Source organism: Lynx rufus, unplaced genomic scaffold (genome assembly GCF_022079265.1).
Source record: "Lynx rufus isolate CCGP_SWC_20201006 ecotype Redwood Valley unplaced genomic scaffold, mLynRuf1.p SCAF_28, whole genome shotgun sequence".
Lineage (NCBI taxonomy): Eukaryota > Metazoa > Chordata > Mammalia > Carnivora > Felidae > Lynx > Lynx rufus.
This window is the reverse complement of record NW_025814843.1, coordinates 9,213,403-9,239,872: the sequence shown is the minus strand read 5'-3', so window position 1 is coordinate 9,239,872 and position 26,470 is coordinate 9,213,403. Positions and strand designations below refer to the sequence as shown.

At 57.1% G+C, this 26,470-nt stretch overlaps 1 protein-coding gene across 1 annotated transcript in view; it reads left to right on the top strand.

Annotated features, from left to right (window-relative positions):
* Nucleotides 1-26,470, top strand: part of NTN1 (netrin 1) — a 169,518-nt gene that overhangs the window by 93,431 nt on the left and 49,617 nt on the right. Inside the window, exons 2-3 of the mRNA XM_047090040.1 lie at nucleotides 11,802-11,990; nucleotides 25,729-25,878. Of these exons, the coding sequence (XP_046945996.1) occupies nucleotides 11,802-11,990; nucleotides 25,729-25,878 (339 nt within the window). The remainder of the gene's footprint in view (nucleotides 1-11,801; nucleotides 11,991-25,728; nucleotides 25,879-26,470) is intronic.

The following is a 26,470-nucleotide window of genomic DNA, read 5'->3' as shown; positions in this document are numbered from 1 at the left end:
AAATGCTTGGGCTACAGAGTGATCATCTGTCCACGAGGAGCAGGTGACCGTAGTCCCCAGGCCATTTCCCCCGGATAACTACAACGTCGTTGCAGAGGGACCATTGGGTTTATTTCCTGCAGATTAACCCCCCACGCTTGTCCACAGGTAGACCGATTCTTCTGCTGTCTCCTTCAGACATGCACGGTCCCTGGCCCCAAGGGCTCAGGGTCATTTCCAGACTGGAAGATGTCTCAAGACACCCCTTCTACCTGTGCGCGTATGAGATCAACCCTGGAAGGATCTCCCAGCCCAGAGGCAGAACGGTGTCTTCTCCAAGGCTGAGGTGGCAGGGACTTCACCAGTCTCCTTCTGCCTCCTCCTTGGAACTAGACTCTCCTGTACTGTGTCCCCCCGCTTGAATGCTTCCGGAAGCGGCAAGATCACTCTCTCTCCAGGGGGTGGCCCATCTTCCTCTTGGTCTCCTGGAATCTGCCATTCCTTGTCACTCCCTCTGTCCTGCGCTAGGCCCCCTACGTTCTTCAGTGACGTGACGTGTAATTAAAGCCTTTAACTGTGCTCTCAGAAACGCTTTCCTGATATCTAAACGAAGGAGGCCTGCTGGTGTGATGAAAATAACTGGATTCAGAGGAGGGGCACAGAGTCGTTGGTCCATTCCACTGCCAAGCATGTCCTGATGAAAATGGCCTTTTCTGCCTGGAGAGTGGGGGCCATTCCGATCAAATTGCCTTCCCCCTCCCGTTTCTCCGTGTGATTCCACGAGGCTCCCGCGGGATTCAGGGACCCTCCCGCCCCTGGCCATCCTCCCCTTTTGCGGGACTTGTGGATGCCGACAAGATTACAGCTGCCTTTGATTTAAAAAAAAAAAAAAAAAAAAAAAAAAGCTGTTATGTAAAATCACACATTTTAGGCAAAGCACACGTCTGATGGGGATCTGGAAGGTGTCGGAGATAGGATAGCTGTGCGATTCTGCAGGCATTCTTTTCTTTTCACTGCAAAGTATTCGTTGACATTCCAGTTTTACTGGGCATCCTGTTGTAGAACGAATTAGGAAAATGGAAAGGCAGGTTGACCTGGAGTGACCCGCCGGGAGCCCGGTTTCGGGCTGTGGCCGTCCCAAGGGCAGGGAACTGTGTGTCCCGACCCTGGGGCTCACAAGGTCCTGTGTACCGGGTCGGATCCCCGGAGCAGTTTGGGCCCCAGGTTCGGGCAGTCTCTGCAGCCGCCAGCCTGAGTCAGAGTTAACCGCGGAGTTGACATAAGTAACAGGTCCAGCGGACGAGGGGTACCGCCCGTGGGTCGGCGGTGGCGGGAAGGGAAAGGTGTCCTGGGAATTGCATGTTTTCCCTTCTCGGTGTCAAGGGGGGTGTCAAGGAGGGCGGAATCCGCTGCAAGTCATTAAGTCCCCCCTCGCCGCCAGCCTCTCCCGTGGCCGCTGGAGTCCGGCCTCGCGTCTCCAGCCCGGCATGTGCCAGATCCGGTGATGGGACCCATTACAGATGGGAAATGACTCCAGGGAGCCAGGGGCCAGGCTTGGCCGGAGCGGCTGGCAAATCCGCCTTCCTGTGTCCGTTTAAGAAAGCCCGGGGAGCGTGGGCATCACCTCTGGGGAGGAGGGTTTGGACGGAAGCCCCAGGGCTGCCAGACAGGCGTCTGGGCAGTGTGGCCGAGCCACACGGGGCAAAGAGGGTTTCGTGGGGACCAAAGCCGTGGGGGGAGGAGGCTCTCTTCGGACAACCTCTTCTACTTCGAAACTTCTGGGGCTTCAGGAATGGCTCCCGGCGGCCACGGGGGTGCGTACCAAGCCCTGTCCTGCCCCCGGCCATGCCATTCTCGCGTGCTGGGGGTCCGGAAAGGGCCCTGAATCAGGAGCGCCCCTAACTAGTTCCAGGTCCTTGGCAAAGTCTCTCTGCCTGCCCTGGGGCCGCATTTGTCTCCTCTCGTCTTCCACAAGAGGGTGAACTGGGAAGAGCTGAAAGCCCCGCACCAGCTCCAAGATCCTGTTTTTGCCCTTGGGGGGACAATATCGTCTTGCCGTGCTCGGCAGATAGATCTGGCGTGAGGCTGGGGTGGGGGGGGGGAGCTGTGTTCATACGGGGTCCTGTTGGAAGGAAGAAGTAAGACCCCTGGACTCTGGACCTCTGCTTGGCAACCAAGTACCCTTGCGGGCAAGAGAGTTTGCATCTTGTAGTTAGTGGGCTGCCCCCTCCCCCTGGAAGTTTCCGGAACAGGGAGGTGACAAGGTGAGAGGAGCTTCAAGGGGGATTTGGGGAGGAGGGCCGTTGGAGTTGGGGCGGACGGGGCCTGGAGTCCGGGGGCTGAGGGGGAGGCGGGGAGAGGTGACAGGGCAGGGTCCCCTCTGCCCAGCTGCCTGGGGCGGGGCTCTGGAAAGGCCCACAGGGAGGATCTGAGGAATAGGCTGCAAAGAATTGATGACTGCTCCCGGCTCACCAATGCCTCCTTGGCATTTCCTCCACGGAGAGGGGCCTCCCCGCCCTGCGACGAGGAGGGCGTTTGTGCGGTGGGAGCCCTGAGTCGTTCCTTAGCAGCCGCGAGAAAGGAGCTATCGTTTCAAAGCCTTAGGGGAGGCAGAGAGCAGCCAAAAAAGGGCAGAGGGAAGAAAACGCTAAGATGTTTACAGAGAAGAAGAAGAAGAAAAAAAAAGTCAGTGGAAAAAGTGACGGCGAGGTCAAGCCGATTCGGGGGTGGCCCTGCACGGTCCACTGAGGAGGGGGGCCGGCCGCCCCAGCAGGGCCACGGCTGTGCACAGGGGGAGAGCAGGGCCGCTGACCTCGGTACCCTTGACCCCAGCCCCAGTTCGCCATCAGCCTGATATCGGGGACGCCCCCTCTGCCCGGCTGAAGTTCACGGTGCTGCTGGAGAAAGGAGGCAAGCCCCCGCAGACCTCAGATCTGTCCCCCCGCACCTTCCTTCTCCGGCAGCAGCCGGAGAGGGTCTGGCTGGGTGCGGGGACAGCTCCCAGCCGCTCCTTTGTCTGACATCCCTACAAAGGGGCCCGCCTTTCCCAAGCCCCACAGGTGTGAAAAGTTTGTCACCCTCAGTGTTTGTTCAGCCCTATTAGTGGTCTGAGGGACTGTTGACAGAGGACCCCTTTGTGCGCTAAAGCTCTCTAAGCCCTCGACAAACACAGGCCACTTATCTCCCGGGACTTTATCAGGAACCATCTAAAGCCAGCTCCCAGCCTCCTTGACTGACACCGGGGACCCGGTTTCCCGGTGGGTTTTTATGGTTCATTTTTCCGACCACCTTGGTCCACTTCTTGTAGATTCTGTTTCTGATATCAGAGAGAAAGCACAGGTCCGGGGGTCAGAGTTTCGGTTTTCAAGTTGGAACTTTTTTTTTTTTTTTTAAAGAAGGATACCGTTGTGGCTCCCCAGGCCTTATGTCCACCGAGGGGGGGGGGGCATGGCAGAGAGACTTGGGGAGGGGTCCGGGCTCCTCCTTGTGAGAACGTGGCTTTGGGGGCTGGGGCTCCTGAACCCATCGGCCAATTCGCTGCTTCTAACCACCAAGCCACCCCCTACCAACCCTCACATGCCCCAAAGTGGATTCCTTTTCTTTTCCTTAGAATGGCTTCCAGTCGATAACCTGGTGAGTATCCTTGCCATGCCTGGCCCTTCTGGAAGACCCAGGTGGGCACTGTCCTGTTGGCCACCCCCCTCAACCCTGGACAAGCACGTGGAAGCTGCAGGATACCCCCTCCCCCACCCCCGCCCCCCCCCCCTCCCCCGGGCCATGCCCACCTGTGATTTGCCTGTCAGCTGGGGCTGGTCTATTCTGCCCTTCCTACAGCCCCACCTCTTGTCCCCTCAAGTTCCAGCCCCCAGGCTTGTTCACACCTGGAGCAGACCCCTCCTGAGCTCCCACGGACCCTCCCCACGAAAATTTGCCCCTTACCTCCCAGGAGCTATGGTATCCTGTGGCTCTAGACTTCTAGGGCCAGAAATCCTCACACCCGGGGTTCTCATTTCCCAGCCAAGAACACGAAAGCTCAGGCAGGCCAAGCGGGCTTTCTAGGGGTGCCCACCTGGGCGAGCCTCAGAGCCGGCACCAGCCCCCGGGGTCCAGGTCTCCCAAATCCCCTCCAGCGGCCTTTCCTCTGGCCCTTGCTGCCTTGTGATACTCTGTCGACTGGTGCTTGGGTGGCTCAGTCGGTTCAGCCTCCGACTCTCGGCTTCAGCTCAGGTCGCGATCTCACGGTTTGTGAGTTCGAGCCCCGCACCGGGCTCCACTCTGACAGCACGGAGCCTGCTTGGGATTCTCTCTCTCTCTCCCTCTCTCTTTCTCTGTCCCTCCCCGGCTTGCTCTCTCTCTCTCTCTTAAAATAAATACACTTAAAGATAAATAATAATTACGCTCGTACGTTAGCGCCAAGGACTTTGTCTTCACACAGCTTTTTTCACCTCTGCATCATCTGCACCAGTGGTTCTCAAAGTGTGGTCCTTGAGTGGGCGGAATTCCATCCCCTGGGAACCGGTTAACGGTGCGGACCGTCTCGCCCCGCCTACAGCCTTAACCTGGCGAATCAGAAACTTCCAGGGCTGGGGCTCAGCCCTCCGGGTCTTGGCAGGCAGTTTCCATGATTCTCTGCACCCACGTTTGAGAACCGTTGCACGTTGGGGTCTTGGAGGGGGAGTTAGTGGCTACTTGAATTGCCAATCAGAACTCGAGAGGAGGAGGGGGGCATAGTCTTGAGAGTGGGACGTGCACAGGTGTCAGCCCTACAGCAGCAGTCCTTCCCGACTCAGAGGCTGACGTGTCGTCCAGGGGGCTCCGTCGGTGTTTGTTGAATGAAGAAACGAACCAGCAGTCCTGCAGAGGCGGGTCCTGTCGGGGACGCCAGTGTGGCCCCCTCCCACGACTTGGGGTGGTGCTCAGTCCTCCCGCACGTGCTCTCTGGAACCCAGGGGATCCCACAGAACAATCCTCACCTCCCCTGGGCTCTGTCACGTCCGACGCGGACCCTTCACTCGCTTCTTTCAGACAAGCGAATTTGCCAGTTCTCCTGGTCCGTGTCTAGGCGATGCTTTCCGACGGCCCTTCAATTAACATCGATACACGGCACCCTCAGATGATCGCAGACCCTAGGACCCTGCCTGGAAGCAGACTACTCTTGCTTCTAGTGTCTGGGCGATTGCTCAGTCTGTCTGGCCCACCCCAGCCGGTCACCGCTCGCGGAATCCGGCTGGTTGACGCCTCCGGTGATGAGCTTGAAGCCCTCTGTTTGGGAGATAGGGGCAGACCTTGGAGTACGGTGTCCGGCTCACTGTTATATCCCCAGCACCTTGCCTCACGCCTGGGACGCCGTAGGGGCTCAGGCAGGATCTGTGGACTGAATAAATAAATCCACAAGCTACCGCACTTACCACGAGTATTAAGTGAACCCTGCGGTCTGGGCTGTGATCGTGTTGTCAATGCATCTAAATGCGTGGTCGTCTCTCACTTACGCCCAGCTCACTACTAGGCACGAGAGTGTCCGGGCCCCAGGCCTGCGTCGCTTGGCCCCGCTCCAGGAAGGAGCCCGTGGGGAAACCCAGCTCAGGGTGTCCCCAGGTGCTGGCGGGAGCCAGGTGCGGGGAGCGGCCGCTGCTCGGCCTGGTCGCCTTCTGCGGGGAGCTGACATCTGGGCTCAGACAACAGGCCACGTGGGGGCGGAAAGCGTAAGATTTATAAACAAGGGTCAGGCCGTTTCTAAATAAATAGGATACCACATAGAGTAGCGAAGTAACAGATAAAAGGAAATACAAGCTGCCTCAAACTCTTAAAAATAATTCAAATATTTGCATCGTTCTGAACCAATCGCTTACAGAGTAGTTTCTTTTGAAACTTTGCCTGCTGCCTCAGAGGATTCTCGGCTGTAAACTCTACCCCTTATCTCCCTTTGAGCTCTCTCTCCAGGGAGCGGCTCACATTCCAACCCGTTTCTTTCGCTTTCGTTGCCCGCGCACTAGCCTGCGACGGGGCCGCAGACCGGACCGGTGGCAGCAGCACCTGGGAGCCTGCCAGGAATGCAAACTCCCAGGCCGGCCCCAGACCTCCTGAAGCTGAATCTGCATTTGAACAGGTGCCCAGGTGGCCCCTGTGCCCGGCGCAGTTGGGCAGCTCTGGCTGGTGGGAACCTGGCGTCCGTGTCCCAGTTCTCAGGGCCTGTGCTGTCCACTGAGCAGAATGCCCCGCATGAGTGTCAGTCCTGACGGCACTTGGGACAGTTGGACGTTCCTGATCTCCTGTGCGGTTGCTAGACAGCCAATCGTTCTTCTCCTTGGAGGCAGAAGCATGCTGAGGGCAGGACTCTGTCCTGTTTGCTGTCGTATCCCCGGCACTCCATCAGCTCTGCACCTGCTGAGTCCCGTGGTCCCTACCCAGTAGTCACAGACAACATTGGCGAAGGAACTGGTGAGGAAAGCGGCACCTGCCCCCAGCCTGCAGGTGCCTGTCATGCCCCACACTGCCCCTGTTGGCCTGGATGTGTAGAAATTTGTTGATGATCACGGTAGATCCGAGGGCTGAGCTTACCCGGCGGGGAGGGTAACCGAGGGCTGGGGAGCGTTTTCTTGCGTACAAAGCCCCCAGCCTGTGGACAGTGCATACGTAGGTCAGTTATTTTGGGAAGTGTAGCTGCGGATATGTAAATCTAAGATTCCTATTGTGCTAGAGAAACAACATGGGGTCTCCTCCTTAAGAGAACTGCCCTGGAAGGGAGGGAAGAATTAGGAGGGATCCAGAGTCCTGGGAGGGCACAGGAGGGCCCCTGGCTTCAGCCCAGAGCGCTGAGGGGGCCCGTTGTCAAATGGCCTCGCTGTTCCACTGAGAGAGCCCCTGAGCCGTGTGATGTTTGGGGGACCCAGGGCCAGAGTCCCTGAGACACAGGGCCAGGATACAGCTTAACAGTGTCTTCAGGATCCTTTCTGGGCCTGGGAGAGCCCGGGCGGGGGACTGGAAGTTAAGTTTATCAAGGTCTTCTGGGAGAGTTTACCCACGTTTGGTAAACTCATCAAACCAGTAGATGCAGATTCAGTCTCTATTGTAAGGTCCTCCTTGGGGGTTCTGGGAGGAATCGAGGGCATTCTAAATGTGGGTTTTTCTCCTTAAAGTGCTGCAGTCTTACTTGAGCAGATGGGAGATAAATTGGTGAGTTAAAACAGCAAGACAAGTTTTAAGTAGCTCAAAGCAACAATAAAGGAAATGTCACAAGTGTCACAAAGCCATGTCTTGTCAGAATGTGGCCCAGGCAGAACACACAGTTCTCCATCTGTCCTGTCTATCTACCCATGCACCCATTCATCCATCCACCCATGCACCCATCCATGTACATACCTGTCTGCCCATTCATGCATGCGTCCATCCACTTATCCACCCTTCTATCCATTCATCCATTCACTCGCCCACCTATTGATCTATCCACTCATGTGCCTGTCCACCCAGCTCACCCATCCATCCACTCATCCATCTGTCCATCTGTCCGTCTGTCCATCTGTCTGTCTGTCCGTCCATCCATCCATGCATCCATCCACCCACTGACTCATCCATCCAGCCATGTGTCCATCCATCCATCCATCCATCCATCCATCCATCCACCCACCCACCCACTGACTCATCCATCCATCCATCCATCCATCCACTCATCCGCCCACCCACTCACTCAGCCATCCATCGTCCGTCCATCCATCCATCCATCCATCCATCCATCCACCCACCCACCCACTCACTCATCCATCCATCCATCCATCCATCCATCCATCCATCCATCCACTCACTCAGCCATCCGTCCATCCATCCACCCACTCACTCATCCATCCATCCATCCATCCATCCATCCATCCATCCATCCATGCAGTCAGCCAACCACCCATCCATCCATCCATCCATCCATCCATCCACCACCCACTCAGCTATTTATTATCTGTCTTCCTTCTGACTTGCCCACTTTGGCTCGCTCTTGTCTATTCAATGAAAACATGTCGAGATCTGCTCTGGGCTAGAGAATGTAAGGGCAAACACTTGCCTTGTCCTCTAGGAACCAGCACAGCTCAGAGCATTTGTCCCGCTTTATCTGAGAGCTTGTTGCCGAGAGCCCCCGTCTGCCCCCTCCTTCTGTCAGATAGGGAGCCCTGGATAGTTGAGGAGGCATCATCCATCCCTGTCTCCCTCATGGCCAATGGCATAGGGCCTGGCATGTAGCTGGAGAACTCAAATGTGTGTTGAATTGAATGGGCCTGGGGGTTGATGAGGGATCAGACAACCCATCTTGGTGGGACAGGTTTGGAAAAGCTTAAGGACTGGTGGTGACAGGCATATGTTAAAATAGGACTTAGAGGATATTTTGATGGGACCATCTCTTGGGCCCCTTTCCCCTTCAGGTTTCAGGAGGCGGAGATGGAGGGGGGGTGGACTCCTGCTCCTACCTCCTGCTTTGTGTTACGCCCCTGGGTCTGAAACGCAGCCACACGTGATGTGTCCTTGGGGATCCCCACATGACAGCTGAAGGAGGGCATGGGGCTTGGGGTCTAGACCAGACCAGCTCTCTCTGGGTGGCTGGGGGACCCCTGGATAAGATGCAGTGCCTCGCAGGGCTCCTGGCCCTGGCTCACCGAGGCTCGTCAGAGGTTGTGCTGCCCCCCTGCCCCCTTCTCCCCCAGGCTGACCTCTCTGTTCTCACAAAGCTACCCTTTCCTTCCCTTGAAGCCTTGAAATCTGATAATGAAACTAATACCCAATATTTTTGCCTCCAAGAGAGGCAGGAGATAAACAGGAAGGCCTGAGGGATTACGGTGTCTTTCTGAGGGCCTGGCTGGGAGTGGGGTGACATCTCTGTGTGGAGCTGAGGGACCCAGATGGGGGCCGCTCTGCCTGATGCATTTTTCCATTTGTGTAGAGAAAATAAAACACAGAGAAAAGAAAACAAGCCGTAAAATACTTTGCAGAAGCCTGAGCGTGGGCAATTGCCACTTGATGTCCCCTGACAGCTCCAAGAGGTGGGAGGGAGGGGAGCCCTGCCTTTTGATGTCCCGCCTCTGAGTTTTCTTTTGTGTGACCGGTTGTTTGGGAAGAACCTTTTGTTGGTGTAAGGTGCATATGGAAGACGGATACCACCTGGGGCTCCTGTTGGGGTGGGGAAGGGGGGTTGCTGAGCTCCCTGGAGGGGCTCAGAGGTTCAGGCAACCCCACTGGGGAAGTGGGGGACAGCTAGCACTGTCTTTATGGAGGAAGACACAGGAGTAGCATCTGCCTCCAAGAAGGACCAGAAGATACTGCTGGTGGGGCTTTTCCCAGTACGAGAGGGCCTTGAGGAAGCCAGACCTGGGTGCTCTTCCCAGATCCCTGTCCCTGGGCAGGGGTGCCAGGTCCTTTGACTTCTGTGCCAGTAGGAAAGCTCCAGATTCTGTACTATAGTCCCCGCTGTTCCTTCCAGTGATGTGGGTCCTTTCCTCTGAGGTGCTGGGCCAAGAGCCAGAAGACCCAGGTTCTGGTCCTGGGCCCCATGTATTGCCTTGGTGCAATAAATGGTAGGTCACTTAACCCCTCTGAGTAGCCCTCAGCACCCTCATCTGGCTGAGTCCAAAGGGACAGTGGACATGCATACACATGCACAGTGGTCCCTTGTGCTGGTGGGCAGGTGAGGCTGAGCTCAGTCCCAGACACTGAAGGGGCTGAGGGACCCTTGGTAAGACTCTCAGGAATCATTCTCTGGCCTCATTTGCCTTCTGATTGCTTCCACACTCAGGCATAAACTGAGGCTTTCCCCCTTGTGGCCCCCACAGTGCCTCCCCTTGAGCCCCATCCTTCTTGTCAGTTGAGTGACTGATGGGTGTGTCTTTAGCGAGAACATTTAAAGAAACGTGTACTGTCAGAGAGACCAAATTAAAGAGGCAAAATTTTTTTAAATCACAAAAGTAATAAATGAATAAGAAGCTGGTACAAATTTGTGCCACTTGTGTGGTAGAAAAGACACATAGTTTTTAATGCATCGTATGTAAGAGCACTGGACGTGGTAAGAAAAAAAAACAACCCCACCTTATTTGAAAACTGGGCAAATGGCATGAACAGGCAATGTACATACACACACACACACACACACACACACACAAAAGAAATATAAATAGAAAAACAAACACATGGCGAAATGTCCAACCTTACTGGGAATCAAAGACGTGCAAATTAAAATCATGTGTGTGTGTGTGTGTGTTTTCCAGACGAACTGGCGAACGTTCAAAAAAAAAAGAATTCTGATACTAAATGCGTGTTTTTATTTTTTTTTTCAAGGGTGTGGCGAAATAGTAGCTCTCATATCCTGCTGGAAGGGAGTGGAAGCTAGGACAGCCTTTCTTCAGGGCAATTTGGATCCTGAGTTAAAAACATGTAGATTCGAAAGTTAACCCGGTTGTGCTGTCTTGAGAAATTCACTGCACAGCAGCCATCAGGGCAGGGCACAAATATACATCCAAACCCGCCTCTAAATGCACCTATTGGGGATTCCAGGGAGCCAATGACATATATGCGCGCAGGAGAGGATTAGACAACCTTTCAAAATCACGATGAACCGTATCTGGCATTAAATAGTGGCCATCATTGTGAGAAAATGGGCCACGAAGTGAAATGTACAGTATGGTCCATGTCCATGGGAAAGAATAAAATAGCTCCATAGCTGAGCAAAGGTTAATTCAAGCCTGCAAGGAGAGACCCCTGCATTAACAGCGGTCGCTGGAAATCTGAGTGCATTTTTTTTCCTCTTTTTTTGCTTTTGTTTATCAAGTGTCTGGCCCCACGCATTTCTTTAGACGTTATGTAAAATGCGATTTGAAACATGCTTAGCACAAAAGCAGGCAAAGCGTATCGAAGCAAGAGTGGGCAAGACGTAAGCTGGAGTTATCCTGGAGGTACGAGCCTACAGAAGCAGGTCATGGGCGTCATGGGGTGGTCTGAGGGGGCCACACTGGATGCCAGGGGGTTGGGGGTGGGGGGAAGATGGGCCAGGGACAGACGTTGAAGCCAAGGCTTGGAGGATAAGAAGGATGCAGACAGATGAGGCGGAGCCTGGGGAGAAGAGGGTCACGGAGGGGGCAGGCAAGGGGTCCTCATGCATGGAATGCTCTAGAAACTGAAAAAGATTTGGGACAGCTGAAACATAAGAATGAGAGCGGGTGAGCAGAGCTACAGTGGGGAGAGAAGCAGGACCGGCTTATTCGGAGCTCCGAGGGCTGTGACATCTGATTTAGATTTTACCCAGAGGAACATCGGCAGGGCCATTGAGAGATTTTCAGTTGGCAGGCTTCTGCATACAAATGGACAGAGGGGCATCATTCGGCCTCCCTTCCCCCCCCCCCCCAATAGGCAGGATCGGGGCGTGAGATGAGGCGGATGCCAGCTCCACCTCCCAGCTTTGAGGGGTGTGTATGTGTGATGGGAGGGTTGGGGATTGCAGGTTGCTGGGTAGAAATGAACAGACTCCGTTTGAGAGGGAAGCAGGAGCCACGGCCGTGGTTCAGGTACTGCTGGGTGGCCCGTGGGTGCTTCTGGATCCAATTTTGGATGCAAAGAGGGGAGCCAAGGAGAAGCTCCAGCCGAAGGACTGCGGTCCGGCAGGGGAAGCTGGGGACAGTCTCTCCCGCAGCCCAGCAGTGGAGCGGGAGATGTTGGGGACAGTCTCTCCCACGGTCCAGCATTGGAGTGGGGGGGATTCTGGGGACAGTCTCCCCTGCGGTTCAGCAATGGAGTGGGGGGATGTTGGGGACAGTCTCTCCCGCGCCCCTGCCCTGACGCCTCTCCCTGCCTCCCCGCAGCCTGTAACTGTAACCTGCACGCCCGGCGCTGCCGCTTCAACACCGAGCTGTACAAGCTGTCGGGGCGCAAGAGCGGGGGCGTCTGCCTCAACTGTCGCCACAACACCGCCGGCCGCCACTGCCACTACTGCAAGGAGGGCTACTACCGCGACATGGGCAAGCCCGTCACCCACCGGAAGGCCTGCAAAGGTAGGCAGGGCCCCGGGGCCTCGCGAACACCGTCCCCTCCCTCTGCTTTTCCGTTTCCTGGTCCCGGGTACGGACCTGCCTGGAAAGAGAGCGGGTCATCTGCACGCATGCGCACACGCGCGCGCACGCACACGTACGCGCACTGACGCATGCGCACACGGGCCCCCGGCCTTCGGAGGTGGAAGCCAGAACAAAGGGGCGATGGAGAAGTGGCTCCGAGGAGAAGAAAGGAGGTGGGACCCCGGTGAGGGTGCCGGCCCCCGCCCCCGCCCGGCTGCTGCTCCGGCTGCACAGGTGCGCCGCATACCACAGGCCTGGGGTCAAGTTCGCCAGGCTTACCGGCGGCGGCACAAAGGGCCCTCTTTTACCGAAGCCACGCGGACCTATTCCTTTGGATGTGTGCGCGCCCCCCTTCCCCCCGGCCCCCCCGGCCCTCGCCTAGACACACACGGTCACCGTCGCGGTGAGGTCGGCCCGCTTCAGGGGCAGGGTCTCCGAAGGAACATTTAATCCACCTGCAAATAGCTTTGCTTCTCAGGACACGAAGTTAAAGGGAGACCGGAGACTATTTTCGGTCACGGAGGCGAGCTCGAATGTTTTAACTTTCTGCGAGGTGTTTTTCTCCCCTCACAGAAAAGCAATGGACAGATGACTCAGAGGAGCTGATGACATGCCAGGGAACTTAGTGACATAGGGGGTGGGGAGACGTGGCCCCCTCCCCGTTCCACCCCCCAACTCCACACTTGCTTTTGGTAATTCCAGGAAACAGAGCTGTCCGGGCCCAAAACTTGGGGTCTAGGGCCAGAGCTTGCCGTGAGCAGGGCTTCCCAAGAAGATCTTTATGCCTGAGGGCTCGTGGCCACCGTCCAGCGTGGACGGGGTCCTGACGCGGACCTGCGTAGACTCCCACACGGGCAAGACCCCAGCCTTGTCAGGCTCAAGAAGATGAGCTGCGGTCGAGAAACCCCTCAGTGGCCACGGCTTAGCCTTTGGATGAAGCCAGAGCGTCTTATCAGGAAGTCTGCCAGATGTTGGGCACTTGTGTGCAGGACCGATCACCCGAGTTGTGGGCCTCAGTGCGAAATGAAACCACGGGGCTTCTTGTTCTGGAATTGCTAAGAATTTAAAAAATGGCAGCAGCAGCAGCAGCAGCAGATCCTTAAGCAAGCACGTGCCCTTGTGAGCCCCGGGCCCATGAAGCCGGCCTTGCTTGTGGAGAATTACTTTTCTCCAAAACAAAACAGCCGCCCGGTCTGTCTCCTCCAGGAGAAATCCCTTCGGTTCCCCAGGAACACGGATGAATCCGGTGGCTCCCAAGACACCAGCAAGCTGTCCTTCCAGATCTGTGGGCTCAAGGCTGCCTCTAGTGGTAGTCAAGAGAAGCTTACACCTAAAGGCAGCTGGGCTACTTCCGCCTCCCCAAAACAGCCAATCAAGGTGAGGCTCCCCCAGGAGACTTTGAGTAGCAACTGAGGTGGCCTGGGAGAAGGACCCCAGAAACGTCTACCATGGCGGGAAGGCATGACCAGGGAGAGAGGGCTTTGGGTTTTGAGACCATAGTTGGAAGGTATCCAGCCCCTTTGCTTCTTGTCTTTTGTTCACAGAAATCAAAGCCAAAGTCTTGGAAACAACTGGTAGGCATAGATTCCTTGGGGGAAATTTTAATCACCGGGAGGCACTCAGGTGGACAGCCCCGTGCCCGTTGTGGAGAAGGTCTCAGCTCTGCGTTGAAGGGCAGTGGTTATGTACTGTGATGCCAGTTTCTTTCTGCCTTTCGTGAAGGAAAGTTGTGTCCCCTGCAGAGGCAGTTGGGAGCGGGGGCCTCCGTCATCTTACCATTTGCCTCCTCTCCCGCTTGATGTGGGAAGGTGCAAGAGCCACGTGTGGCCTCTCGTGGCTCAGGGTGAGATGTCCGGAAGCCACACGGTCCTGGGAACCTGCAGATTATCCTCTGGGGCCCTGCCACTCCAGTTAAGTGGCGTGGAGACACCCGGTGGTCCTGTCTTGTTATTTCGAGCACTGTGGCTGGCCTTGGTGGCTCTGTCTTCCCTCTGAGCCTTGGACAGCAGCTGCCTCCAGGTTTGGTGGGACCCTGGGAGAAGAGCCCAAGGAAGAGGACAAATGTAAGAACCTATTCTGCCCAGAAGGACGCCTGCGGATCCTGCCAGGGAAACGTGACAGGCAGGCAGAGGTGGGACAAGGTGTCTCCTGACTGCAGGAGAAGACAAGGCTTCAGGGATCCTGCGTCCTGATTGGGGAGGAAAGACAACTGCGAAGAAGATCCCTTCCCTGATTGGTGAACAAGAGGAATGTGACCTGAAAGGTCCCGCCTTTTCATCGGTGAGAAAAGGCGTCTCTCGGAAGTTCCTGATCTTTCCCCTTCCCCCTCCACGGAGGGGCTGAATCTTTGAATCCTCTGTTCCCCCTTGGAACGTTTCCCACCAGACTGAGACCCTGAGCTCTTGGGGGGAACCGGCTGCAGGAGGTCAGAACGCCAGCAGGGGACTGTGTACCCTTGAGGTGTTCAGACGGGAGTCTCTCTGTCCCTCCCCAACTCCCACCCCACGGAGTCTGTCCACCGTCTTGTCTTTGCAGGGCGGGACGGTTTAAGGAAATGGTCCCAGCATTTTGCTCTGTGATGGGTTGCTCTCAGAGGCTGCTGAAGTCTCCCAAGTCCTGGAGATGTGCAGCCTGGCCAGGCCCCGGCCTCCCGGGGCTCACCTTGGGGAGCCCCGTCATGGCCTCACGTTCTGTGCCTTTTCACTCTGTTTTGGAAGCATTGCACTGGGGGGGGGGGGTGGGGGGGCACTGGGACAACTGACAGAGGCTCTTGACTGCAATCAACAGTTGACCTGAGGGTGCTTGGGAATGGCCACTGGGGCCCTCTTTACCCTTGACTTCCCAGGGCCTGGGAGGAGCCCCAGGCAGGGGGCTGAGGCCACCCAGGCACTGCTGATGATTGGCTGGCTCTCGACCTTGATCGGTTGGAGCAGGGCTGGACCCAGACAAGAACAGCTTGGAGCAAGGGCATTAGATTCCAAACGTTATTATGCAGTCGTCCCATTTGGGAAGTTACATAGCAACAAATTCGTTGGGTTCTTTCTCCCCTCCCCTGGTTTAGAACCAAGCCCGGGGCTGGCTGGCCGGGCTGGTGCATACAAAGGGCTGTAATAAACATGCCCAGGGAACAGGCGGCTGCACTCTCGGCTATTCAGTGCAATTTCACAGCACTGGGAAGGCCTCATTATGGCGTGGGCTGTTGTCCTATACAAAGTCAGATGAGATGAATTTCTCCCTTTTCTCCGCAGAATGGTTTGTGAAAGATACTCTCATCCTGGAATCTGTCAAAAGATAGGCGGTTTTGTTTATCGTTTGTCTTCTTTATGGACTTGGGGGCTCTTTTCTCTTTGGGGCCGGCAGAGAAGACGCCGCCTTTTAACCATGCCAGCCGTGTCTCCATTTAAACGATATTAATTTATCATCTTCCCGAACCATCTGTGACGGATAAAGACGTTCCGGGAGTCTCCCGCGAACCGAGTCGCGAAGAGAATTAAGAAATTAACCGCTGCATCTAGCGCCCCCGGCACAAAAGGGCTTGAGTCCCACGTCGCTGAGCAGCAGGGTTTCTTTCGCTGGATGCGCTGCCCCCTTCAAAGCCGCGGTCAGCGTGGGCCGGTGCAGGTCACCAAGAAGGTGTCTGGGTCCTTGGAATATGCGGGCCGTCACGGGGCAGCGCGCGCTGGTCCTCGCCGCTGCCCCCCCCCAACCCCCTGTTTCTTCCCTCAGCTCTGCGAGAGCCTGGGGAGGAAGTGGGCTCCCTGAGCCACCCCCTTTGGCTCCCTGACCATGAGTGCGGCTCCCCTGGTCTTTCCTACCCTCGGTTCTCGACCATCACTCCAGGGCACCCTCAGTAGATTTCTCTCTAACTTGTTCTCACCCTTGGTTGCAATTTGGAATCACCTGGAGATTTGAAAATGCTGACGCCTGAGTCCTACCCACCCCGCCCCGGGGGGGATTCTGGTTTATTTAACGAGTCAGATGAGACCTGAGCGCTGGGGGATAGGAGTAAGGTGGGGAATTGGGGGGCTGTGCTGGCGTTGAGAAAGGAGGTGCTCACAGGGATCCCCAGGATTTATTCTTTTGAGAGGAGAGATTTATCAGTGAATTCAAGTGTTTTTTTTATGGCCCTCTTGATGAAAACTGGGTGGGAGGGGGTTGTGTTTAAAATTTAAAGAAAAAGAAAAAATTAAATTTTGCCGGGCAAGGTTTGGAGCTTAGCTGGTGCGTCCTATGGTGCTTGTGTCCGGAGGAAGGCATTGGATCAGCTGGTTATCACAGCTAGATTGTGTGTGTGCGCACGCATGTGTGAGATTGGATCATTTGAGGGTTTAGTCACAGCACAGCTAGGAGCCTGGGACCTCATACTCCTTCCTGACTCTAAGGTGGTGTCCATCCAGCCTACAAAAGCCTAATAGCCTTGGGAGCGCCCTTTCTTTCTGTGGGTCCCTTGTGACCTTTCCTTTTCCTGTCTGTTATGCGGGGACCGCAGGGGAAAGGATGGTTGTCTCAGGCAGGAAGGCACTCGGCGGCCACAGCAGCTCCCAGCTTAGAGGACAGAGACCACCGCATGAAGGGGTGGGTGCTATCAGGGTGCTATTATGGCCCAGCACCCATGGAGAGAGAGAAAATCCCCCATGGAAGAGCCAGCTCCGACTGTGGCCGCTGTGGGCGCATCCTCTCCCTGTTCCCTGGGGAACGTGGAGGTCAGAAATCCCGATCTCTGGCTTTGGCTCCGGGTTCAAAGCCAGCAGCGGCAGGCAAGTCATGTGACCTCCCTAGACCTCAGGATCCTTCTCTGTGAAATCACGTCCAGATTTATGATCTCTGAGTCCCAGCCAACTTCCACATTCTGCATCCCGCGTGCTCTTTTTAAATGTTCAAAATTTTACGGGTTCCCCCCCCCCCCACCCCATAACAATGGGACAGTGTCCTGTGTCAGTGAAGTTTGCGGCCCGGGAACTTGGAAAAGCTGGCGGAGCCAGGAAATCGGGTGCAGGTGGTTTGGTCCCAGGGTCTTTACAAGTGAAGAGAGTCCTGGCTTCTGGGACCGGCCCACAGTGCCCTGCGGGGCCTTCCAGGCTCTACTCTGTGTCTCCTTCCCTGGCACCCTGGGTGTCAGCCACCTCCTCTCTGAAACCCACCCATCCTCGACATTCCTGGGGAGTCCCCAGAGGCCCTGCTCTTGAGCAGAAAAGCTCAAACTTTGATATCTGAGCTTCCCCAGTTGATGGAGAGCGTTTTGCTTGGGGGTGTTGAGGAAACCAGATGATGTAGAGGAGGTCCCGGCACAAGGCCTGTTATCCGTACCTGTTAGCCGTTAGGCGACGGGGTTGGGGGGGGTGGAGATGAATAACTAGGGGTCCCTGCCCCCCGCCAGCACGCACACAGAGCAGAGAACCTCAGGTTGCCTTAGTGTGTTCAGTGAGTGGAACGGCCCCTCTCACGGGAAGGGCTCGGCCCGGGTGTGGACTCGGAGGCTGATTAACCCCAGGACTGGGCAGGGCCCTGGGGGTTTGCCCCAGTGCCGTTGCACACTCTCCATCAAGGATTGGCCCGCCTTGGGAGCAAAAGTGACAAATGAGTTGAACGGCAGAGATGGGTGCCGGGCAGCTGCTTGCGGAGAGGTGGACACGGGCCGCGTGTGTGCCCAAGTGCATCTCAGGGCTACTAAGGAAGGCCTGGCAGCCTCTTGGGGACTCCTGACTGGCCTGGGGCTGGGAGGGGGATGCCAGGCCCCAGCTGGCCCCCACTACCCCACTGCACAGGACCCAGGCCCTCTGGCGCCTCCCCACTCTGCTGTCCAGCCCCTGGCCACCTGCCCTGAGCCTGTGCTCGCGCGCGCACACACACACACACACACACACACACACACACACACACCCCTCAGCCTCTCTCTGGGAACCATCTGTAGGACCCGTGCCTTCCGCCTCGGCTGTAAATCAGGTGCAGGAAGGCTATGGTTAACTAGATCACGGAGGGTCAAATAACCCAGCTTGGGATTACAGGGCTCTGCTCCCCTTTCGCTTCCTGCTGTCTGCACCTTGATCCGAAGGTGGCGGGGGAAAGGCGAGGTAGTGCGACTTGAAACATTTATTCTTTTGTGCCTTGTTAGCAACTGCTGGGAGAAAGGAAAACACAGCTAGGGAGGAGGTGGACGCAGACAGCTGAGATGCACTTTGTGGATGTAAATTATCCTCGCTCCCTCATGAGCATGGAGAATTTAGGAGTGGGGGGTGTTCCACACTGGGGTTGCCGATGATCTAGGATGTGAGGGGATTATCTTTCCTGCTGCCCCCCGCTGGGGCCGGGATTTGGCCCAAGTTTGTGCACTGATTGAGCAAGTATTTACTGAACACCTGCTACATGCAGAAGCCAGGGTAGTTACAGAGGTGACTGAGGCAGACACATTCCCTTGGAGCTCACTTTCTGGAGGGAGGTTGATGGCAAGCAAATGAGAAAAAGTAAGTAGTGGATTATTATAGATTGTGGTGAGTCACATGGAGGAAATACACAGGGTGGAAAGAAAGCGAGCCAAGGCAGAGGGCAGGGCCAGCTCCTGGGAGCGTGGACGGGAGGTGGGCCGCATTCCAAGAGCAGTGGAAGCCACGAGGTGGAGCAGTCAGGAGAGGAGAGACTTGAGTGATATGTGTGGCTTAGCTTTTAAAATGTTCCTTGTGCCACAGATGAGAGGAAATGTTTGCGAATCACAGATCCAACAAAGGACGAGATACACAATATGTAAAGAACTCTCAAAACGCAACAGTAAGAAAACAGACCATTCAGTTAGAAATGGGCAAAATACTTGAACAGGTACTTAACAGAGATGCGCAGATGGTAATTAAATACGTGAACCCTCATAGTCATTAAGGAGATACAGAGTAAAACCTTGAGACACCACCACATACCTGTTAGAACATCGAAAATAAGGGGCGCCTAGGTGGCGCAGTCGGTTAAGCGTCCGACTTCAGCCAGGTCACGATCTCGCGGTCCGTGAGTTCGAGCCCCGCGTCGGGCTCTGGGCTGATGGCTCAGAACCTGGAGCCTGTTTCCAATTCTGTGTCTCCCTCTCTCTCTGTCCCTCCCCCATTCATGCTCTGTCTCTCTCTGTCCCAAAAATAAATAAACGTTGGAAAAAAAAAAAAAAAAGAAAATAAGAAATACTGACAATTCCAAGCATTGGCGAGGCTGTGTAATGACTGGAACTCCTACACCACTGGTGGGAACTCAAAATGGCACAGCCACTCTGCAAAACAGTTTGGCAGTTTCTTACAAAATTATAGGTCTCCCGTAAACCCCTGCAATCCACACCGTGGAATACTATGCAACAATGAAAATGAATGGGCTTTTTTTTTTAAATTTTTTTTTCAATGTTTATTTATTTTTGAGACAGAGAGAGACAGAGCATGAACAGGGGAGGGGCAGAGACAGAGGGAGACACAGAATCTGAAACAGGCTGCAGGCTCTGAGTGGTCGGCACAGAGCCCGACGCGGGGCTCGAACTCACGGGCCGTGAGATCATGACCTGAGCCAAAGTCCCGAAGTCGGACGCTTAACCAACCAAGCCACCCAGGCGCCCCGAAAATGAATGGGCTTTTGATCGACACAGCAGCACAGACACAGCTCAGGTGCACTTGGCTGAGTAAAGGACGCCGGTCCCAAGGGTTACATGCCATACATCTATACGTTGTACGTACTGTATGGTCCCAGAGTACCATGTTCTGAAAAGGCAAAGCTGTAGGACAGAACAGATCTGTTGTTGCCAGGAGTTGGGATGGGGGGCTGACCACAGAGGAACAAGAGGGGCTTCTTGGGAGAGTTGGAATGTTCTGTATCCTGATTGGGTGATAGTGATGGTAGGAAGCTGCTTCCATAGGACTCTCTGACACTGTGTCTTTGGACCTCCCTGTTCCCCATCTCCCATTCCTCACAGCCCTGAACTCACTTGGTCACCAGTTGTCCTTGGGTCAGCACTCACTCCTCCTCCTGCCCGGCCTCCCTGAGCCCCACCTCGCCGGTCTCCCACCTTGTACCAGGTCCCCTCCGTTCTGGAACACCCCATCAGCCCTAGCCAGCTTTCACATTTCTCTTTTTGGTGGCCAGTCCTCACCTTGTTTTGGGGAATGGAGAAAAAGCAGGTTCTTGGATACCCCTTAGCGCCTGACATTTGTCCTCTCCCAGCACCACCTCTGGGTGAGGGGCTTCCCACCAGGCTTCCCCCACAAGGCCTGACACACATACAAGAGACGTGGGAACCCTTTGGATCTGAACCTGATTTTCCGACGTTGCTGGCCTTTTCTGTCTTCCTGTGCTACCGTCACCTGCACTGAGCGTGCTCCAGTCCTCCTCCCCCTTCTCCTGGTCCTCCCGTCCTCCCACTTCCTCCTTCCTCTCCCTCCTTGTCTCTCCTTCTCCTCTTTTCTCACCCCCCCTTCCTTCCTCCTCCTCTCCCTCCTCCCCTTCCTCCTCCTCTTTCCTATTCCTCCTTCAGCTTTCCCCTCCCCCCTCCTCCCCTTCCTCATCTCTCTCCCCCCATCCTCCTCTCTTCTCAACCCCCCTCTCCCTCCTCCTCCTTCCTCTTCCTTCCTCCCTCTCCCTCCTCCCTACCTGATCCCCCACAGCAGCTGGAGCTCACCCTGGCCCACATGGAGGGCCCTGCCTGCTTCTGCCTTCATTGTGGATGGCATCCAGGCACACAGACCAGTCTCATCAACGCAGAGGAGAATGTTTCACCCCCACCCAGCACCACAGGCACACACGGCCCTTGGGGCAGCAGCCACATTCACCGGCAGCATGAGCAGGACCCCCAGGCTGCTTGTCTGCCTTCTCTCGAGGCCAGCAATGGGCCCGGGAAGGCGCGGGGCTTAAACAGTAGACGTTTATTCCCCACAGTCCTGGAGGCTGGAAGTGTGAGGTGAGGGAGCCTGCAGGGCTGGATTCTTCTGGGGCCTCTCTCTGGGGCTTACACATGGCCACCTTCACCCCCTGTCTTCACACGGTCTTACCTCTGTGTGTGTCTGTGTCCTCATCTCTCCTCAGAGGGACACCAGTCACATCGGTGACCTCATTTTACCCTACTCCCCTCTCTCCAAAGACGCTCACGCTCTGAGGTACCTGGGGTTAGAAACATGGATGCTGGGGGGACACAGTTGAGCCTGTACGTGAGATCAGGTCCAAAGCTGTCCTTCCCGACTGGCCGGAAGCCCGGTGGCAGCCGTGATGACTTCTGAAGCCGGGGTCGGCGCTGTGGTGGTTCCCTCTCACCCCTTCTGCCTGGAGAAGCTTCAGAGGGTCCGGGTGCCGAGCCAGCTCACCTGTCCTCTGAAAGCGTGCCCCCCGGAGGGTCCTGCCTGACCCGGAGGGCCCCCTGGGGCCAGGTCTGCGGGGAAAAGGAACCAGATCCCCTGATAGGAGCCCAGGACGCATTTATAAAAGCCACGGTGTGAGCCGCGGTGGAGGCGGCCGACCTCAGACATGCGCCCCGTCCCGATGCTGGCTGTGGGCCCTCAGGGACCCGGGACAGAGCGCGTCAGAAGGTGCTGGGAGAGGCAGGGGCGCCTGGGTGGCGCAGTCGGTTAAGCGTCCGACTTCAGCCAGGTCACGATCTCGCGGTCCGTGAGTTCGAGCCCCGCGTCGGGCTCTGGGCTGATGGCTCGGAGCCTGGAGCCTGTTTCCGATTCTGTGTCTCCCTCTCTCTCTGCCCCTCCCCCGTTCATGCTCTGTCTCTCTCTGTCCCAAAAATAAATAAACGTTGAAAAAAAAAATTAAAAAAAAAAAAAAAAAAAAGAAGGTGCTGGGAGAGGCAGTGCTCGGGACAGGCGGCCCGGGGTCGGGACGGTCTGCCTTTCGAGTCAGCCTTGCCAGGGCACCCAGAAACGCCTGGTGAGCTTCTCTTAGCCGACAGACCGAATCTCCGCGAGATCCTGGCGCAGCTCAGCGGGCGACAGTGTCGGGGCAGGACGGTCAGAGGGTGTGGACGGAGGGCCGGGTGCGCTGGGCGCCGTCCTCTGGGCCAGGACCGCAGTGACGGCGGGGGTGCCGGCTGGGTCCTTGGAGCCGTGGAGACAAGCGGTACACTGTTAAGTTGGAAGTGACTTTGGTGGCCGTGCAGACCTCCGTCCTTACAGACGAGCCCCTTGTGGTCCAGAGGGGGCGAGGCACTAACCCAGAGTCACACAGCAGTACTGGCAGGAACAGGCCCGGACCTGGGCCTCCTGAGGCTCATGTGAAAGCGCCTGTGTGCCCCGAGCTGGCTGGCCCTGACTGATGGCCTTGGGCAGAGACGGCCCGGGCTCCCCTCGGCACCGGGAGGCACTCCAGCCCGCCGAGTGCGTGAGAAATCTAATCCTCCCGCCTTCTCAGGGCCCTGGGCTTCCGTCTGGTCTCACCTTCCTCTTTGTGGAAAAACCTCGGGTACATTGTTTCCCATGACCAGGTGCTGCCTGGCCCATGCAGACAGGGTGACCTGCCATGGAGGGGATTGACCTCCTCGAAAAAGTGGCTGACTTCCAGGGAAACTGGAGTCACCAGATGGGCTCCCAGGGGCGGAACACGCCCTGCCCCAGGCCCCATTCTCGGAAGAATTAGGGAAGCTCTGTCCTCGTCCCCTCCCCGGACCCCTCGCAAAAGGAAAGACCTCCGCTCTCTTCACTTCTGCATCTCCCACCCACCCCCACCCTGCACCCCTGCTCAGCCCCGCCCCACCCCTCCACTGCCCTGCCCGCTGTGGTGCCCCTTGAGCCAGTGCGTGTGAGTTTGTAGGAGTCTGTGTGTGTTTGTAGCTGTGGGGGTCTAAGTGTGTGTGCACGTGAGTTTGTAGAAATCTGGGTGTGTGTGTGGCCGTGCTTCAGGGTTGAGGGGACACGGCAAGCTCCCTTTGGTTTTCTCTCCCCAGGGGCCAGGGCCTGGGGCCTCCTTTGTGGGCTCAGACTCCCTCCCTCAGACGTTGCTAGCGGATTGTCTTGTCCCAGGCTACAGAGGAAGCCACTGTGGGGCACTGTCACCTGTCACTTCTTCTCACACCTTGAAGCTCACCCTTCTTTGCACGGAGGGGAGAACTTGGGCTTTCTCTGTCTGTGGGTTTTGGGGGAAGGTCCTTACTTTGGGGCTGTTGTGCTTGGGCTTGAGAATGAGCTCCGGGCGAGGCTGTTAGGATTGCACTTGGCCGCCTGTAACAGCAATCCTGCCAAGTCTTGGTCTCAACAGGTAAGCAGGTCTTTCTCCTTGTAGAACAGGAACTCCGGAGGGGGCTGTCCGGAGACGCTGAGGCCCTCCGCGATCAGGCCCCGTCTGCCTCCCTTCCCCTGTGGTTTTCCGGGCCAGCGCGCGGTCCCCTCCTCTGTGGCCGTGCCGATTCCACAGGCTGGCGTGAGGAGCCGAGGGGACGGCGTGTGAGAGCTTGTGGGTGCGCTCAGGTGTTCACAGGTATCCGGGCGGTGGCGCTGAGCTGGAGGAATGCTGGTCCCACTGCCCTAGAAGGGACCCGAGCAAGCCTTCTGAGGCCCCCACGTTTTGGGACCTCGGTGGCGTCTCTTCCTGGAACAGCGATTTTCACGGAAGCACAGCCAGCCTGCTGCCTCTGTCTGACCAGGTGAAAGGGGCCAGTGGCTCAAAGTGTTGGCAGAGTCGGGGCAGATAGATTGGAAACCCGGCAGGAAGCAGCCCCTTTCTCTGATCCAAGGACGGGCCTGCCCTCGCTGAGGATGGCCCTCGGCCCCGACCGCTGTCAGCCGGCACCTGGTTCCCGCCCAGGCAGCCGACAGGTCACCAGCCGCGAGGGGCAGCAAAGACTAGAGGTGGGCTGAGGACCTCACTAGAGGTGAGGTGAGGACTGTTGCCGCCTTCCTGATGCACCCCCCACCCCCACCCCTGGCCCAGATTCTGCTCTGGACAGCTCCTGCCTCGGGAGAGGCGCCCCGTGCCCACGGTGGCTCGGCTCTGGCCCTTCAGTGCCCGAGCAACCTTTGGTGACCTCCTTGCAGCCAAGTGCCGGGATCCAGAAGTTACTGGCACGCAGCTGTGTTCCGTCAGCACGGAGAGGAGGAAGTTTGGCAGGAATCTTTGCATTACCAGCAAGCTTGCAAGGCAGGCCACCGGAGGTCAGCTGGCATGAGCCTCGGGAGGCCACACCCACCCGGTGCCTGTGCCCCCATCAGGCTCGGGACGGTGGCGGGGGGGGGCCGTGCTGGGGCCCTCAGCTTCCACGTGGCCGTCTTAGAGATGCCGCCCGTGCTCGGTCACCCTTCCCGCCGCAGGAGGGGACTGAAGGGCCCAGGGAGAGGCCAGAGGTTTGCTCCAGCCATCTCCCCCTCACAGCACAAGCCCCAGCTTGTGTCAGGCTGAGTCCTTTCTTACTAAGGAAGAGGGGACAAAGGAAGACAAGACCAACAGGGAATGAACATGAACGTAGGGCTGATTTAAGAAGACCTGCTCCTAGCGGGGATGTTACTGCTGTATACACGGGAGAGATTGGGACGGTTCCATTTTGCTCCCGTGGATCCTTCAATGGGAGAAAGCCACCGACAACCTCCCCCGCCACCCCGCACCCCTGGCTGCCCACATGACAGCCGGGGCCTCCCTTCCCTGGAGGGGACCCTCTGCTGGACCCTGGCTGGACCCTCTGCTCACCCTTATTTTCTTGGATGTCTTTTTCCCCATTTGGGGCAGAAACACCAGCTTCCTGCAGACAGCTCCCCTCCCCCCGCCACCTCCTAACCCATCACATTCAGCCAGGGACTCAGGTGGCCCCCCCCACCCCCCCCCCCGTTGTCTCTGTTGTCTGACCTGCCCAGTGGGGCCTCCACCTCCCAGCAAGGCCGCTCCCTTTCTGCGAGGCCCCGGGACGTTTCTTCCCCTCTCTAGTCTTGGCACATCCAGTCGGGGTGTTTAGGTGACCCCTGTGTCCCTTCCTGGTGCGACAGCTTATGGGTTGTGCCATCCGGAAGCCTGGGTCTCAGGCCACCTGGCTGCCAGTCAAGGCGGGCACAGCAGCCTGGAGAGCCCCACCTCAGACGTGGCCAGCCCCACGGCTGTGTCGGGCCCCCAACTCCATTCCTCCCACCTGGAGGGTAGGGAAGGACACCTGGGGGCTGGGAGCTGGCTGGGGGTGGAGGAGTGAGGGGCACAGACTCACCCGCTGAGATTCTGAACTCTCCCACCTGTGATCAGCCTTGGCCAAAACATCCTCGAGCTCGGGCCAGCCTTCCTCTTGGGGCTCTGGAGGGGCTCCCCTGCTTTGCTTCCCTGCTGCCGAAACAGCCTTTCAAGATGGTCCATTTTGAGGGGCGCCTGGGCGGCTCAATCGGTTGAGCGTCCGACTTCAGCTCAGGTCATGACCTCATGGTCCAGGAGCCCCGCGTCGGGCTCTGTGCCGACAGCTCGGAGCCTGGAGCCTGCTTCGGATTCTGTGTCTCCTCCTCTCTCTGCCCCTAACCTGCTCACGCTCTGTCTCTGTCTCAAAAAATGAATAAAACATTAAAAAAAAAAAAAAGATGGTCCATTTTGATTTTCATTCCCCATTTCCAGGTAGGCAGGTGGCCAGTTCTCAGAGCCTCTGGAATGTGTGTGTGTGTGTGTGTGGGTTTGGCCCGCTCTTCGTCCGGGATGGGATTCAAAGGGGAGCCCCAAGGGAGGGGCTGGCCACTGCCCGCCCTCTGACCCTCCTGTCCTGTGTCCTCCGCAGCCTGTGATTGCCACCCCGTGGGTGCTGCTGGCAAGACCTGCAACCAGACCACCGGCCAGTGTCCCTGCAAGGACGGCGTGACTGGCATCACCTGCAACCGTTGTGCCAAAGGCTACCAGCAGAGCCGCTCCCCCATCGCCCCCTGCATAAGTACGTGCGAGCCTCCTCCCCTCCCCCCCGCCCCCGGCTGCATGGGAGGGAAACCCTTCCTCAACCCTGACTGCTGACGTCCAGCGGGTTGAGCGCTGATGGACGTGGGGTCTCTGTGTTCGATGCGCTGTACTCGGTGGGACCCCATGCGAGCCCCCCCCCACCCCCCCGCCATACCCGTGGGGTTCTTGCAGAAGCAGCTGGGAGCTCAGCAGAGCCAGTCTGCTGTTTTCCGTCCTGACAGTGACTGAGTCTCCTGCCCCCAGAGGAAAGCGAGCCCCTTTCCTCCACCCAGGGCCTGTTCCTGTATTCTGCCTTGGCGCTGGACCTGGGGTGGCTTTGTCCCGGGGGTCGCCGTTGTGGCTGCTGTGGGGTTCCAGTTTCCCCCCTGCCCTGGCAGGTTCACAAGGGACTGACACTACAGGTTCCCATGCGTGACCCCCCTGCCCCAGGGCCATGATGGATGACAGCACCCCTTAGTGTCTTGGGGGCCCCTTGGCCCAGCTGTTAACTCCTCAGTCGCTGAAACCAGGGGAAGGGATGAGCAAGACAGCAGGGGTCACTCAGCAGTGGTCCCGGCTCAGAAGGGGCT